This window comes from Aspergillus eucalypticola (genome assembly GCF_003184535.1).
Source record: "Aspergillus eucalypticola CBS 122712 chromosome Unknown BO83scaffold_4, whole genome shotgun sequence".
Lineage (NCBI taxonomy): Eukaryota > Fungi > Ascomycota > Eurotiomycetes > Eurotiales > Aspergillaceae > Aspergillus > Aspergillus eucalypticola.
Genome location: NW_020290278.1, coordinates 253498 through 269963, shown reverse-complemented (window position 1 = coordinate 269963; position 16466 = coordinate 253498). Strand labels below are relative to the sequence as shown.

General features: G+C 50.2%; 4 protein-coding genes across 4 annotated transcripts; 3 read left to right on the top strand and 1 right to left on the bottom strand.

The window, feature by feature from the left end:
- The first annotated feature begins 1398 nt into the window (after nt 1–1398).
- BO83DRAFT_375258 (putative cell morphogenesis protein (PAG1)) lies at nt 1399–9750 on the top strand. The gene is made up of 4 exons (XM_025530415.1): nt 1399–1553; nt 1692–2443; nt 2503–6051; nt 6107–9750. Coding segments are annotated over exons 1-4 (7764 nt in total). The 5' UTR covers nt 1399–1552; the 3' UTR covers nt 9569–9750.
- A 426-nt stretch (nt 9751–10176) lies between these two features.
- Nucleotides 10177–11798, top strand: BO83DRAFT_375257 (3-hydroxyisobutyrate dehydrogenase). The gene is made up of 3 exons (XM_025530414.1): nt 10177–10385; nt 10470–10660; nt 10829–11798. The coding sequence occupies exons 1-3, from the start codon at nt 10382–10384 to the stop codon at nt 11561–11563; spliced, it is 930 nt and encodes a 309-aa protein (XP_025391475.1). The 5' UTR covers nt 10177–10381; the 3' UTR covers nt 11564–11798.
- A 43-nt stretch (nt 11799–11841) lies between these two features.
- BO83DRAFT_457433 (alpha/beta fold hydrolase) lies at nt 11842–13402 on the top strand. Its single transcript, XM_025537100.1, has one exon. The coding sequence runs from the start codon at nt 12119–12121 to the stop codon at nt 12995–12997; it is 879 nt and encodes a 292-aa protein (XP_025391474.1). The 5' UTR covers nt 11842–12118; the 3' UTR covers nt 12998–13402.
- BO83DRAFT_405675 (cytochrome P450) lies at nt 13078–15173 on the bottom strand (the record flags this gene model as incomplete). Its single annotated transcript, XM_025533826.1, has 9 exons — nt 14809–15173; nt 14715–14750; nt 14434–14655; nt 13735–14375; nt 13541–13652; nt 13430–13480; nt 13348–13373; nt 13215–13288; nt 13078–13132 (listed from the first exon to the last, which is right to left on the bottom strand). Exons 1-9 carry the CDS (start codon nt 15122–15124, stop codon nt 13078–13080), a joined length of 1533 nt encoding a protein of 510 aa, XP_025391473.1. The 5' UTR covers nt 15125–15173.
- Nucleotides 15174–16466: the final 1293 nt, after the last annotated feature.

Genomic DNA, 16466 nt, shown 5'->3' with positions numbered 1-16466 from the left:
ACACCGACAGCCAATTCTGTCAGCTGTCTGCAAGGATGCACTGGAAGACCCCATCTGCTCAATCCGCCCCCGTGCGTGTCGACTCTAAAGGCAGGTGGTGGCTGACCATGGATAATGCTGCTCGTGACTGCGGCACATCTTCTGCCTGTTTTCCGCTCCTGGGGAAGTTGCACCCGTTCCGCACTTTGTGTACTGGTTAGTGCACCAAATGCTCTGCATACACTGGCAACTATTCTCGCGGACGAATTCCGCACCATCTTGGAACAATCTGAAATGATACCAGTGTTATCAGGTATTTTATTATATAGGACTTGGACTTGCTGCTACACTCATGAAAGCCTGCTGGTATAGCTCGAACTCTTTGCTTTGTATTATTGGAGTAGAAGGAGTGTGTTGTGTCAGACCGTTGTGGGCTTCATGTCATCGTGCCCTGCTACTCCGTATATGCGACCCCATATCTATACGAACCTTCTATTCCTAGATCTAGTCACACTGGTAAGCACGGTGCTAATGGAAAACGGCTCTCGTAAGATCATCATCAATCGACTTATATCACTCAGGATGGAAGTTCAATTCAGTCGCCAGTATATCACATGTGATCCTGTCCGGGAATGCTTCGCTACTATATGATATTGGTTTGCATTCTTCACAAGATTAATTTGCGGGTCATGTTCTTGGCTGTCTCCGCACTGGTCATATTACTTGAAAGCAATTTCATTCTTCTTGTACCAAGATTACTACTATGGTGAGTAACTGACATTTACAAGCAGTAGTAATTACTGCTAGTAGCCAAGTTCATATTTCAATTTCCTTAAAGTGGCCATCTCAAGAGTTCTGGAATCTGAGAATCTTGGGGCTTCTACTTGTTTCTCACATCATGATCGGCTATGATAACCTTGTTGGTTAGGCATCTGGTAAAGTCAATGATGTGAAAACTGAAGAATGCAGTGTGTTACAGCATATCAATGCATCCTACCATGTAGATCAGCAGCCATACTGGTGAAGACTATGTGAACAGTTGTGACCCTTGACTAGTTTGACTGGAACCAAAGTTTCGGGGTGCTTCTTATCTACCGATAAGATTGGCTGGGGGTGAGTATCGTCAACGTATCCTCAATATGGCCGACTATACTATATACTGAGACATAGGAAGTCCCTTTCAAAGAAACAAAGACAGGGTATCGAAGAAAACCCCCTTTCAATTATGCATAATAAAAGCGTGGAATGGTGTAATGAGCGAATGGTTTCTAGGATCATTCTGATGTGCTGAATTTCTTTCCTGAATTTGATCCTCGGGGGCCGGTATGGTCCCCGTGCTCAGAGCCTCTCCGGTCGCGAGCAAAGGCTGGAAGCTGCTCCAGCAACAAAGCTCAAGTGACGCTACCTCAATCCCAGACAACCACCATATTCATCGAATTTCACCTCCAATTTAATGTGCGGAAGATAACCATGCACTGTTTGCAAGTGCACCCTGGTTCTTTCGCTCCAACTGAAGAGAGCACTAGCAGGCAATGAGTGGCGTTTGAAACCGGGACAGACGTCGGACAGCAGCAGTACGTGACTCCGTCTTCTATCGCTCGGTCGGACCTAACGGATTCTCATCGTGATGATGGTCTTAATCCTGCTATCTATCGCTTCTAATGGATCTGAGTGATTGAATAATCGCGCGTCTAACTTGTTGTTCGTGGTAGTGGCTTCACATCCGTCGATCAAGGCTGGTCCCATCCAGCCAACGCCATTGCCCCTCATCCCTGACGATTCGAGCCCTGTGTCGCACCATAGCTTTTCAACTCCACCAGAACGCCTTGTCACGAGAAGTACGCCATCGTCCACCGTGCACAGTCGGGAAACTTCCACGGTCAGAGGAGGTGCCGACCTATCCGCCTTAACCCCTTCATCCTCACAACCTCAACACTCTCGCCGCGGCAACTCCCATTCCAAAAGCCCCGAACCAAGCGCTGGGAGGTCTGGTCTTGGGTACGATGTCGGTTTGGAGAGGAGACCATCCAACTCTTACGGTCATCATCGAAATACCTCGATTGTCCATGGAATCCAACACTCCCGAAATCCCAGTTTCGCTGCCTCTACAACCTCTACAAGCCCGCTCAGCCCCGAATTGATCGCTTCGCTCGGCCGCGGTGGCGCCCCCGACCCAGAAGGCACAGGCGCTGTACGAATGGAGCAGAACGAGGGACCCTCGGGCTTTCAGGGCCAAGGGGCCAATGGAGCGGTGCACAGTCTGCAGGGCACACTAAGCACCATAGAGGATAGAGATACGGATGATGTCGCTGATGGGACCCAGGCGAGTACAGCTCACAGGAGAATGAACTCCAACGGAAAGCCGTGGCAGGAGCGATCCCATAGCCGTTCGCACTCGAGGCACCATTTTGGAGCAGAGTCGAAGACGGTTGGGGAATACGCTTTGCACCATCTCTTCAATTCCGTAAGTGTATACCTTTTTTTTTTTGCCGAGCGTAACCCGACTGCTGACAGTGGTCCTAGTTTGTAGGTCAAGCGGACAACAAGATCAACCAGGCTATAATGAAGCTGGGTGAGTCAGAAGCGCCAGTTGAAGAGGTATGCGGACCGGGCGTCGATTCAAACTTTGATCAATTGATCTCTGCTTTGGGTCATATCGCGCGAGAGAAACCGAAGCCTCTGATTGATACGATCATGCTATGGCGAAAGGCCAAAGGCGATGCTGCTATTGTGGCCAAACAGGCCGCTGGTCAGAAGACTACATCTGAAAATGGGTCCCTGATACGCCGCAACACTGAGCCACCCCAGATCATCGCAGAATCGGCTTCTCAGACTGACTCGGCGTCTCCTGCGACTACACTCTACTCCCGGCACGACGATGTCATCTTGGCGGAGCGGCGTGCGACGGTGTCCGTTTACCTGGTTTGCAGGGTTTTGATCGAGATATTCAACCAGAGCAGTCTTGCTTCGATCACATTGGACATGGCGGACCGCTTAGAGGATATAGTCTTCGGTCAACTCAAAACAGTAGACCCCGAACAGATCTCAGCTTCGCCTCTTCGCATGGCGAACTGGAGGATTTACTCCCAAGTGCTAGGGATCATGAGCGAAAACAACTTCACCAGCGTCACAGCTCGGTTTTTGGCAGAGCTTGAAAAAATCCAGAAGGATGAAACACTTCGTGGGCCTTCCAGAGATGGTGACGCCAAAGCCGAACTCTTAATCTTAGGGATGAGGCATATTCGGATTAAGACACAGCCCGACTCATGGGCTCGCTCTTGCGAATTTTTACGCTCACTGGCCCGATTGTTCGGTAATTCTCATGGGCAACGGGTCAAACAGGCATATTGTTATATCTTCGAAAAGTTACTCCTGCCTGTGGCTGCAAGTCCCAACTCTGACTTGACGTTGCCCAAGTGGAAAGACTTTATAGAGCTGGTCCAGTCCCGTCTGTCACAGATGCTAACCAAGCCTCGTCATTGGACTGTGGCTTTTCCCCTCCACGTGCTGCTCTTGTGCGTGTCGACGAAGGAAAACTTCTCCTCACAGTGGCTTTCACTGGTCCAGTCGCTCCCACCAAGATTAAAAGACCGGCCAACGAGAGGGCCGGCCCTACAGGCAATGTGTCGCTTGCTGTGGACCTACTTCTTCCGGTATTCAGAATCGCCCACAGCTACACTGCGTAAAGTCGACGAAGTGTCGAAAATCGCGCTTCCGCCGGGCAAAAGGACATATCTGAGTACAGAACCGGCCGTTGCAGAACCTCTTATCCAACTAATACGGATGATTGGGTTTAAGCATCCCGACGTCTGTTTCAGAAGCATCATCTTTCAAATGATCAGCTCGGATCTTTTTCTCTCCGGGAAAGAGCTAAAGATCGAACAAATGGAGCCGGAAAAGATGGTGATTGGGATCAGGTCCTTCCTCGCCATCATGACAGACATCGAGAATTCTGATCAGCTTTGCCCTCCCGTGCCCACCGGTTCGATCCCCAACCCATTCACCGACATGTCCTCTCCAACCTATCTCCACCGTCCTCAGTTCCTGGCTGACCCCCGGCTTCCAAATGCCCGAGGGAATAAGGGAGATGCAGTATCACGGCCTGTAAACACAGCAAGACTGAATGAGAATGTCAGAGACTATTATTTCCGGTTCTGTGACATCCTTGGCAAGATAACTCTGTTATGCGACAACACTTTCGGAGGACAGGCAGCGCTGGATGAGAAATTCGGCGGGACAACTCCCAAGACCCCGATTGCGGAGGCCTTCAGTTTTGGAAGACGGGATGATCATCCTAACATTCTGGATCAGAGACAAGGCTTCTACGATCTTCTTCACGTCGCGGTCCAAGCCCTGCCTCGCTGTTTATCCGATCGTATACCATTCAATTCTCTTATCAATCTGCTTTGTACTGGCACTGCTCATGTTCAAACAAACATAGCGTCCTCATCTGCCGAGTCTCTGAAAGCAATTGCGCGGCAATCTCATGCCCAGCAGGTGACGATGGGTTTCGCAAGGTTTATATTCAATTTTGACGCGAGATATTCCACCATGTCAGACGAAGGCATGCTTGGGCCCGGCCACATCGAATCTACATTGAGATTGTATGTCGAGTTGCTGAGGATCTGGATCGAGGAGATCAAGCAGAAGACTAAAGATGCAGCGGCGGACTCTGGCGATAAGTCTGGTACTGGGAGCAGAGCTCTGCAATTGGACCTTTCCAGCGTTCTCGCCCAGGTCGAGGAGGTGGAGTCTCACGGCTTATTCTTCCTTTGCTCGCAATCGAGGAGGGTTCGCGCTTTTGCGATCACCGTGCTCCGCCTTATTACGGAATTTGACAGCGCCCTCGGCAAGGAGAATACGCGAATCATCCGGATCTTAGAGGCCGACTCGCAACAGATATTGGACGTCAATGACGAACAACTAACTGTGGCTGAGAGGAGCCGCATCCAGAAAGGCAAGCGAAGAAGCGCCACTCAAAACACGCTGATTGAGCTGTGCAGCAGTGAAGTCTCCTATGACTCTACACTATGGTCGAAGGTCTTTCCCAATATCATTCGGATTAGTTTCGAGACCTGCCCTTTCGCTGTGACGTTGGGCCGTGAGATCGTGTGTGCGAGACTTGTCCTGATGCACAAGACCATTACGTCGCTTGCGGAGAGTCCTCAGTATCCTCAATACGGTCCAATTGATGCCATTCAAGCTCGCTCATTCGGTAGGAGTAACACAACCGCCGAGATCTTGATTGAGCAGTGGAAACTGTATCTGGTCATGGCCTGTACCACCCTCAACAGCGTAGGCGCGCAGTCCCAGAGTCAGCTGGCAAATGCTCAGCATGCACGGAAGGGATCGAAAGGGTCACAACAATCGCAGGATAAAATAAGCTCCGCCCGAAGCCTCTTCGCCTTTGTGATCCCGTTGCTATCAGCCGAGCGTTCTTCTATACGAAACGCTATAGTGATTGCCCTAGGCTCGATCAACATGAACCTATACCGCACCCTACTCGAATCTCTACAGTACGCCGTTACCACCTGCAACGAAGAAGCTAAGGTTCGGATTGGTACACATCATCGTTCTCCGAGCAGCCCACGGCGCAATCGCAAGACAGACCGGTTGCGGACTGAAGTTACGCATGTGTATAAACTAACGTCCCACTTCCTCAAAGAACCCGAAGTCTACAACGATGACTGGATTGTCAACAACCTTGTCACCTATGCAAAGGACTTGCGGATATTCTTGAGTGATGCCGAGGTGCAGAACGATTGGGAGTTTCAACGCCTTCGCTTCCACTACTGCGGGCTTATGGAGGAGCTTTTTGAGGGCATCAATCGTACCAAAGACCCCTCTCGCTGGATACCTTTCGAGTCAAGAAAGTCTTCCTTCTCTCTAATGGAGGACTGGTGCGGATACTCGCCTAATCAGTCCCAGATCTCGCAACGCGAGGAGACGATGCGAAGGAATGCCATCTCACAGAACCACGAGGCTGGCGAATTGCGTAATACTGCCGCAGCCATGGAAATAGAGAAGAAGAACCTGCGCGCAGCAGCCCTCAGTGCAATGGCATCCCTATGCGTAAGTTGTCTTGACTTTGTTTCATTCTATGCGGGCTACCAACTGACTTTTGTAGGCTGGGCCGATTAGTATTACAACAGAGAGCGGGTCGGTGCTCCAATTTGACGTGGGCCGGATGCTTTCTTGGGTTGATATTATTTTCAACACAATCAGTGACAAGTGGCACGCCATTGGTAGACGGGCCTTGAAAAATCTAATCATCCACAATAAGGAGCACTCATACTTGTTGGAACGGTCCATCGAGATGTGCTATGTCACAGAGCGACCGAAGGCATTGGAGAGCTACTTTGAAGTCGTAACCGAAGTGCTCATCGAGCATAAGGATTACCCACTTGGGTTTTGGAGAATCTTGGGTGCCGTACTTGTTACACTTGGTAGCCCGAAACGGGAGATCAGAATGAAGTCTGCTAAGCTGCTTCGGATTTTGGAAGAGCGACAACAGAAGAGTTCAAGATTACAAGACTTCGACATTAGCATTTCCGACAAGACGACCGCTGTCTACAAGCTTGCGCAATTCGAGACCTCGAAACGCTTGGCGAAGCAACACTCTGACTTGGCTTTCACTCTCTTCTCCGAATTTTCATTGCACTTTCGGAATCTGCGGCCGGACAGCCAGCGGAACATGGTGGCCGCCATCCTTCCGTGGGTCCAGACAATGGAGCTTCAAGTCGATCCCAATGGCGGCCCAACAGCCAAGTCATATATGCTTCTGGCCAATCTGTTTGAGATTACGATTCGCTGCAGTACTATTCTTCCAAACGAGGTTCAGGCCCTTTGGCAAGCTCTGGCCACCGGCCCGCATGGTGGTAACGTACAGTTAGTGCTTGACTTCATCATTAGCCTCTGTTTGGAACGCAAAGAGCAGAACTTTGTGGATTATGCCAAACAGGTTGTTGTGTTCCTGGCAGGAACTCCCGCAGGCTCCAAGGTCATCGAGTTTTTCTTGTTGCAGGTCGTGCCAAAGCACATGGTACAAGAAAGAAAAGATATCACGCCAGCGCCACCTGATATCAGAAGCCTACCTTATGTCACAGACCTCGGAACAGTACTTCCTGTTGGGAACAAGCAAGCTGGCCTTTCCCTGGGCCAAGTCGCGCTGATTTTCCTCGTTGACTTGATGGTTGCGCCTGTTACACTGACCATGGACGATCTGGTTAAATTACTTCATGTTGTCCTTATACTCTGGGACCATTACACGCTCACTGTGCAAGAGCAGGCCAGGGAAATGTTGGTTCATCTGATACACGAGTTGATCGCTGCAAAGGTTGAGGATGACGCGCCCATCGAAACACGGCAGTCCATTGAAGACTTCGTGGAATCGATCCGTAAGAGCGATCCGAAGGTTGTGTGGGAATACGAAGACGCCAGTGACAAAGAAGATGAAGAGGACGGCAGCCGTGTTCCGCCATCAATGGCCTCTGTCACTCGCCAAGTGGTCGGTTTCTTCAGCCTTGGATATGAAGGGCTGAACGACTTATGGGCGAAAGAGGCGTTGAACTGGGCGACGTCATGCCCAGTGCGACATCTCGCCTGTCGGTCGTTCCAAGTGTTTCGTTGCATATCCATGTCTCTCGACTCCCGGATGCTGGCTGATATGTTGGCTCGTCTGTCGAACACTATTGCAGACGAAGAGTCGGACTATCGAACTTTCTCCATGGAAATCCTTACGACACTTAAGATCATTATCAGCTCTTTGGCGCCTACTGACCTGCTGCGTTATCCCCAGCTGTTCTGGACTACATGTGCGTGCTTGAATACCATCCACGAAACGGAGTTTATTGAAAGCGTTGGCATGCTTGAGAAATTCCTGGACCGTGTCGACATGAGTGACCCCATGGTAGTTTCAGAGCTCATTAAAGGCCAACCGCCAAAGTGGGAAGGTGGCTTTGATGGTCTCCAGGATTTGATCTACAAGGGTCTCAAGTCATCTGAATCTTTGAATCGAACACTGGACATCCTGCACCGACTAAGTGCCCTTCCAAACAACGAGCTCATTGGTGATGGTAACAGGTTATTATTTGCCATATTAGCCAATCTGTCTCACTTTTTGCGTCAATTTGACTCCGATGTTGACGATCCCAAGACATTGGCGCGCGCGACACTGCTGGCAAGGGTCGCTGAAAGTGAAAGATGCCCCCGACTAGCAGCTTCACTGCTCGGGTTTGCCAACGGCCAATACAAGGCGGAGAACGATTTCCTGAACCATATTATCACGGAGATTCGGTCTTATTACTTCCCCCGCCAGGATGTTCAAAGTCTTATTTTCCTCATGGGCTTGCTGACCAATACAACAAACTGGTTCCGCGTCAAGGTCATGAAAATACTATGCGTGCTGTTACCTGACATGGACATGCGTCGTGGAGAAGTGACGTGTCATGGGCCTGATCTGATCTCTCCTCTCTTGCGACTGCTACAAACGGATCTCTGTCCCCAAGCTTTGCAGGTCATGGACCACATCATGACCGTCTCGGCCAATCCAATGGAGAAGCATCACATCCGGATGAGCATGGCTTCCTCGTCGTCTTCTCGGGCTATCCGAAAGGAGTACGAGCGCGTGCAGAGCTTGTATGGTATACCGGAGCCCACCGGATGGTCGATACCCATGCCCGCGACGCAATCAAGCATCACACGACACAATGTCCATGCAGTGTTTTACACTTGCGCGGAGGTTGACCATATGGAAGTGCAGGAGACAGCACCCTCTGAGGTGGAATTCCACGCCGACGAGTATAATGACACGTTCTTCCCCATGCGGGCGGACACGATGAAATCTATCGATACGCAAACGGACGGCAACATGGGGGACATCGTCCAGAAGCTAGACAGTCTGGATGACTTCTTCGAGGAGACAGACCCGGTGCACGCAACGCTGGACCCTATTTCCGATTCCACCCTACGGGGCTTTACTGGTACATTTGCCGATACCAACGCCAATCTGTACGATCAGCAAACTGCGCCAATCCTCCGCAAGTCCCTTGCCCGAACCGCCTCAACGTCCTCTTTCCATAATGGACTTGCTGAGTCCCGTCCGTCCAATCTGCGCTTCGACAGCATGGGAACGCCATCTCCCGGGACTTTTACTCCCCAGCCTCAGAGTCAAACTGCTCGGCCCGTTTCCCACACGCGCTCCGTCACGTCTCCAGTCAATCATTTGTTTACGTCTCAGAGTTCTAGTGCACATCATAACACACCCTTGATCGGATTTGAGTCGGCGTTCCTATCCGACGACGAGATAGAGGACGGCTTGGCTGATCACAAACAAGCCATGCCGCATCCTATCAGTCAAACGCGTAGTGCCACGGACGGGTCCTCATCCCTTGAATCCATGATCCGCAGCGGTATGCGACGACTCACCGGCGGGGCAGCTACGAATCGGGAAAAGGAGAGACAGCGTGATCTGGTTCGAGCCCAACAGCGAGCGATGATTCAGACGGCCAGCTCACCGCGCGTGCCCAAGGTGCCTGCGGAGTATCTGACGGGGCCAACGAGCAACCCATCTTCCCCAGCACAACAGTGATGGAACTGACCATCACTCTAATCCTCGTGCGCCATTCCTTTGCTTTGATATTGTAAGCCGGTGCTTGGTGTGATTTGGCGTTCAACATACCCATTCGTCGATGTTTCCTTCGTTTACTCTTCCTTGACGTCTGTTCGCCTGCCCTCGTTTTCATCATTTCCTTGGCCGTATGTAGTACAGACATCTATAGATTAATTAATTGAATCAGAAGATATGTAGACAAGATCATAGTGCTAATGGAGTAGTACAGTAGTAGTGGTTGGGGCGAAGTCCAGTGGGGAGAGTGGATGCCTCACGGTCCAGGCGGCGGGCCCATCCCGTGACGCTCCCCGACGCCATACCGCATCGGGGCTTCCCCGCATTGAAGGCAGGAAAGGGAAGATCGTCGACTCTCAACTCTATTCGTCATTCCCCAATGATGCCCCTGGCTTGAGGTACTTTGAAGAATGGAAAGCCTCGGAAAGCAGCGGAGTTCCACCTTTCCAGCACTCCACTGGGCCGAGGGGTGCTCGGTTGTTCTCCAACTTACGGCTGCTCGCTCCCCCAGATCACTACGCTTTTTCCTTCTACCAATACTATCTCTTCCTAGCACTACTCTCTCTGTTATACCTTGAGTGGCCTCTCCCATTATCGTGTAATACATCTTTTGAAATGAGTTTCTCGCGTGCTCTGCCCCTTCGCAGTGGAAGGGGTGCCTTATTCAAAGCAGCACCCTCGACATGCCGTCTCACGCAACACTACCATCTGTCTGGTCGCACGTTCTCGACTTCTGCCCAACGGGATGCTACATGGGGATTTATTGGACTGGGCCAAATGGGTAGGTATTCGCAGTCGGGAAAGCCTTTAACATCTTTCAATGGCATTGTCTAATTGACATTGACAATGTCTTTGTCTACCACAGGCTACAACATGGCTAAGAACCTGCGCGCTAAGATTCCTGAGACGGATACCTTAATTATTCGAGACGTGAATGAAGAGAACATGTCTAGATTTGTGAAGGAAGCGAAAGAAATCGCTAGGAGCAGCGGCGCTGCTGACGGCGCTTCGGAGGTTCTGGTGGCTCAGACCGCGAGAGAACTTGCGGAAAAGTCGGTAAGTTGATCGTTCCTATTCGGGGGTATGTCACCGCTCGATGCGAGACCTTACGTGGCTTTGCGATCGGACATTGTTTGCTACTTTAAGGCTACATACTTGGGGGTGCTATATCCATTCACGAGAACCCCGCATTTAATTGGGTTTGTTTGCTGATGAACTGTCCAGTCCGTGATTATCACCAGCCTTCCAGGGCCGCAGCATGTCAAGGATGTTTATCACTCTATTCTACGAGACGGTGATCTTCCCACGCTAGAAGAAGAGCGACTTTTCATCGATACATCAACAATCGATCCTGCGTCATCAAAGGAAATCGCAAACGCTATACAAACCACATCCCAAGGGCGCTTCGTCGATGCCCCTGTATCGGGTGGTGTGGTGGGTGCGCGTGCCGGCACATTGTGCTTCATGTTCGGTGCCACTTCGCAGACTGGTCAGTTGCTTGATCGTGTGCGATCCGTGCTACTCATGATGGGGAAGAAGGCCTGGCACATGGGCGCCCCGGGGGCCGGTGTTTCAGGCAAACTGGCGAACAATTACATCCTGGCGATCAACAACATCGCGACCGCGGAAGCAATGAACCTTGGCATGCGATGGGGATTGGACCCCAAGGCTTTGACGGAGCTTGTCAATTCGTCGACTGGCCGGTGCTGGCCCATGGAAGTGAACAACCCCGTACCTGGTGTGGTTGAGACGGCACCGGCATCTCGTGGTTACGAGGGAGGGTTTGGAGTGAGTCTTATGAACAAGGATCTTCGACTGGCGATTACTGCTGCGGAGGAGTCGCAAACACCTCTGGCGCTGGCAGATACTGCTCAGAAGGTGTATAATGCTGTTGAGGAGGAACACCGTGGGAAGGACTTTTCTGTGGTGTACAAGTGGTTGAAGGAGCACTCGCAATGATCGACTAGTACGGCCTCCGGTATTGTTCGAATGAAGTACTTTTTCCAGTTGTGGCAACGAGATTTCTACAAAGAATCATAGAGTTCATGACCATGACTCTTCCGCTTGCCAAGCCTGTCCAGGATCTGCACGCATTCAAGTCCCTTTCAGCTATTATCTCATTTATATATACATGACGACCACAACACCATCACTACATACTGAAGTCCTTCCTCAGCGCAATATATTGATTAACTACCTATCAACTAGCTTGGATCCCACCCTCGTATCTGACCCTGACCCTGACACCTTCAAATCCACTAGTCACTCCCAGCCGTAAACTAAACTAGCCAATCCACCAAGCTAAATGAATGATCTGGCGTGATCTGACAAATCCATCACAAATCTAATCTATGACTCCCAACCATCCATCCCCTCCCAGATACAACCCTCCTAGATTGAACCCTGCACATCTCCAACCATCCATCCCTCACATAGTACTTACTATACCCAAACCCAACCCATCCCACCACCAAAACCAAAACCAAAACCAAAACCCGAAACCAGAAACCAAGAATGACCCCCCTCCCCACGCAAACCCACGGCCCACCCACCGGCCACCCGATCCTAATAATCCCAGGGTGGGAAATGACACCCGAATCAGAAATGCACGATTTCGAGCCCATCTTCACCAACATTCCCAACTCCAATCTGCGCCGAGTCTACATCGCCCTCCCAGGAACGGCCTCCACGCCAGCAAGAAACATCACCTCCCTCGACGACATGTACCACCACCTCGTGCACTTCATCGACACGACTCTAGGAGATGCTCGCTTCATGTTGATCGGATCCTCCTGCGGGGCGTATCTCGCGCGTGCAATCGCTCAGAAGTACATGACTCAGATAGATGGGTTACTTCTCAGGGTGCCGTTGGTTGAGCCGGAGGATCGGGTACGGGATGTTGATAGGGTCGAACCACTTATTAAGAATGACAAACTCATGGATGGGCTTGATGATGAGGATAGGACGCTTCTCGGTATTGATAACGGGGGTAAAGTGCTGGTGCAGACGGAGGGGTATGTGGGGGAGTTAGTGAGGAAGTATCGGGAGGTGTATGTTCCTGCGGAGAAGGGGGCTGATAAGGGGGTTTTGGATTTGATAAGAGGGGATGTGGGGAGGTATCGGTTGAGTGAGGAGGTACTTGGGGATGGGGTTGGGGATGGGGATGGGAAGAAGTTGATGGCCCCAACGCTGGTGGTTTGTGGGAGGCAGGATGAGAGCGTGGGGTATAGGGATTGTCTGGGTCTGTTGGAGAAGTATCCGAGGGCGACGTTTGCGGTGCTGGATCGCGGGACGCATGGGTTGCCGGTTGATGCGAGTGAGAGGGGGGTGTTTGGGGCGTTGGTCAGGGATTGGGTTTTTAGGGCGGGGGAGTGGAGGGATAGTCATCATTGATTTGTCTTGGTGGGTTGTATGTACAGTTTGATGATGAGTTGGGGGTAACGTTGGGACATGGTTGGTGAGGAGGTAGGGGTTTATGATTTGCGGGGTGAGAGTTTGACGAGGAGACCTTCTTGCTTGACGAACCACCTGTGATAGTTGTTAGTATTGACTTAGCTGATATGATAATGTTTTTGATACGAGTTGTGGGCGTGGATGGTAGTATACGTACCAACATGTTTCCTTCCATGGTTCATCTGGGTTCGCGAGTTGGATGTCGAAGCGGTTGAGGAGGGTTGGGATCATCTATTGCGCGGTTAGTTGATATTGTAGAGAGTGGTCTCAATAGATTGAGTGGCCATTACCTTGCTCATTTCCATCCAGCTTATGTCTGTGATAGATGTTAGCTATAGATATCTCCATACATGATGGTGAAGGTAGACGTACTCTTTCCAATGCAGAGTCGGGAACCACCGCCGAAAGCGAAGAAGTATCGTCCTAATATTAGGAGGGAACCGATTAGCTGAATAATAACATAATGTGGAGGTATGAACTCACTCATATCGCCTGTCTTCTCTCCTAGCCATCTTTCAGGGCGAAATGCTTCAACATCGTCGCCGAATATACTGGAGTCGCGATGGACGACCCAGGGGTTGACGCCCACGGTTGTCTATTATTTCATCCTGTATTAGTTCACAGTCCTTCATTGAGCATTCAACATCAACAAGCCATGGAAACTGGAGTCATCTTACCCCCTCAGGCAGAAAGCACCCATCAATCACAATACCCCCCTTAGGAACAACACGAGGCAGAGTCATCCCAACAGCCGGGTGCAGTCTCAACCCCTCCCACATGCACGCCTGAAGATACGGCATGTCATTCGCCTGGTCCAGCGTAACCGGGTCCGAGAATTTCCTTTGACGTTTCCGCTCTTCAATTTCATCCCTGAGCTTCTTGAGGCAAGCTGGCGTCCTCAGCAAATGATAAATGATCGATCTGATCGAGATAGCCGTGGTATCAGAGCCCGCGAAAACATTCGACGTAGCCATTGAGAGCACATCATCATCTGACAGCTGATTTCCTTTCTTCTTCTGCACGTCAAAGAGCTTGGATAAGATGTCTTGCTCTTCTTTAGCCTCTTCGACATGCTTCCCCTCCCTACGGGCCATGATCTCACGAGCTGCAATCTGTCGAATCGTACCATGGCGCGCTGCGATACCCAAACGACTTCCAATGATAGGCGTCATGTAATCATGCAGCCAGTAAACCCAGGGTACTTGGCCTACCCAGGAAGCCGAGCGCAGTGCGTTCTCAATCTGACTGAATGCGCCACCGTCTGTGCCGTTCTCGAGGAAACCAAATGATTTGGAAAATGTGATTTCTCCAATGACATCTGGGTTGAGTTTATTAGAAGGACGTAACATGGATTGAAGATCTTTGGGAAAAATTACCAAAAGCGAACAGCTGCACCCACTTCCCCATATCAACAGTTGCGTCAGGCCCTTGCCGGTGTAGACACTGCATGAGTCGTTCGACGACTGCATCCACGCCATGCTCAAAGTCCTTGAGACTACTCATCGAGTAGATGTTGTTGACGAGTCGTCGCTGAGCACCATGGATAATCTCACTTCGTTCTGCAAAGAGATCGAATTTACGACGACCTTGCCAAACGCCTTTGTAATATCTCAGCCAAATTGTACATCAGCGTCATTGAGAGGGTGAGTATACTCACTGTACCAATCACTCTTTGCGAATCTGTTTCCAGCCCCTACACGCTGAAGCATCAGCGCTTTGACGAAACAATATCAGGTGAAAAGCGGCCATACCATAAATCGTCTGGATGGCATCCAGGTCTGCCACACTAACTTCGTTTGGTCCAACGCGAACCAATTTGCCATACTTTTCATGAAGACGGGGATACAATCGATGCATATTGCCTTTGTCTGAGAAGAATACCAGCCACCATCGCGAAAGACTGGCCCAGAAGGGGCCAGGGACTTTAGCTAATGAGCTGTAGAAGCGGATGTATAGAACGTAAATGATTAGGGAGAAGAGTGATAAGAAGGCAATATATGGCAGAAAGTATGAGACGGGTTCATGATGTGTTGAATCAAGTCGAGTTAAGTCGCTGAGCAGGCCCATATTGGTGAGTTGGTCGGTGATAAATTGACCTAGTTGAGTCTTGGGAAATTATATAGAGAGATAGAGGAAGAAGAGGTCGATTAAATAACATGGGAGCCAGTGGCACTGATAAGCACTAGAAGGACGTTAACCGGGTAGAGGTCATCTTTCACCGGCCTGCCACTGTTTGGTTGCGGGGGCGGGTCGAGGATCTGCGGGGTTCTCAGCTTCATACCACGGCACAAGGTAGTGTATTCCTAGTAGTGCAACGATGCATGGTACAAATCCCAAACATCAGGAACCTCATTTGGTGCTGAGAATCAAGCTTGGAACTAAAAGGTTCCACTTGAGGTGGCTCATAGTGGTATGTTTCGGCTTCGGTAATATTACCATACAGCACCCGAAACCAAACTATATCATTGTCGTGTTAGACCAGGTTTAACGGGGATTACACCTGTTCGACATTTTCCTGCACCATTCAGATAATAGCTTATACTCGTGTCAGAAACATGTGAAAATATGTCATTGAAATAGCAGCCAAATCAGTGACGACTCTATGCCACAAATCTGCAATGAAACTTGAGAGGCCTAGCAACATATCCATGATTCTTCAGTGGGTGGTAATGGAGCTAGCAAAATATTCTCGAACGCTGCTCGCCTCGTCAACTTGCGTTGCATACCCTATAAGCCACACTATCGCGGGCCACATAACCGATTTGGTTCAGGTCGTCTAATACGCCCAATTGGTCTAGCAACTCAAGCGTGCGCGGATGGAGAGTTGTTGCGCGACCGTACATGGCTTGTTGAGCTTTATCATGTTGCTCTGTGCCGAGCAATCAGTGAAGTTTAGCCTCTTGGGGGGATTCATTGAGGGAAGAAAGTAAGAAAGTCCCTACCAACGAGTAAGGCGTCCACACCCTGTCCAGCAAGTGCATACGGAGTAAGCAAGCCAGTAGGCCCGCCACCACTAATGAACACGTCTACTTTTCTGGTCTCAGTCATGAACGCCGCAAATGTTTCAGTAGTATGTTGACAAGAGGAAAAGGGACGTCAATGATTATAAGCAATGCGCTCATGGCAGAGTAGATTACTTTAAACTCGGACACTTGACTATACAGTTTCTTATAGCAGTGTATAAAGTCAGCTAAGTGTTGCACAGGAAAGCGTTCTCAAACCCCTCACACATGACAAGGCCATGTGCGGAGTTTATGCAAGATCGCCTTGAGATCGGCGTTTTCTAAATGAAGGGTCATGTAACTTGATAGCTCTAGACCATGTTCCATGGTTTATCCGACAAGTGATTCCCTGGCAGATGGGAAAAGATTGTTTTCCATTATAATAATAATCTAGGAGGTAAATGTCG

Coding starts and splice junctions, on each gene's coding strand:
- BO83DRAFT_375258 (XM_025530415.1), top strand. Junction 2,444..2,502: donor TGCACCATCTCTTCAATTCC/GTAAGTGTATAC, acceptor CAGTGGTCCTAG/TTTGTAGGTCAAGCGGACAA. Junction 6,052..6,106: donor GTGCAATGGCATCCCTATGC/GTAAGTTGTCTT, acceptor TGACTTTTGTAG/GCTGGGCCGATTAGTATTAC.
- BO83DRAFT_375257 (XM_025530414.1), top strand. Junction 10,661..10,828: donor GAGAACTTGCGGAAAAGTCG/GTAAGTTGATCG, acceptor TGAACTGTCCAG/TCCGTGATTATCACCAGCCT.
- BO83DRAFT_457433 (XM_025537100.1), top strand. CDS start 12,119: ATGACCCCCCTCCCCACGCAAACCCACGGCCCACCCACCGGCCACCCG.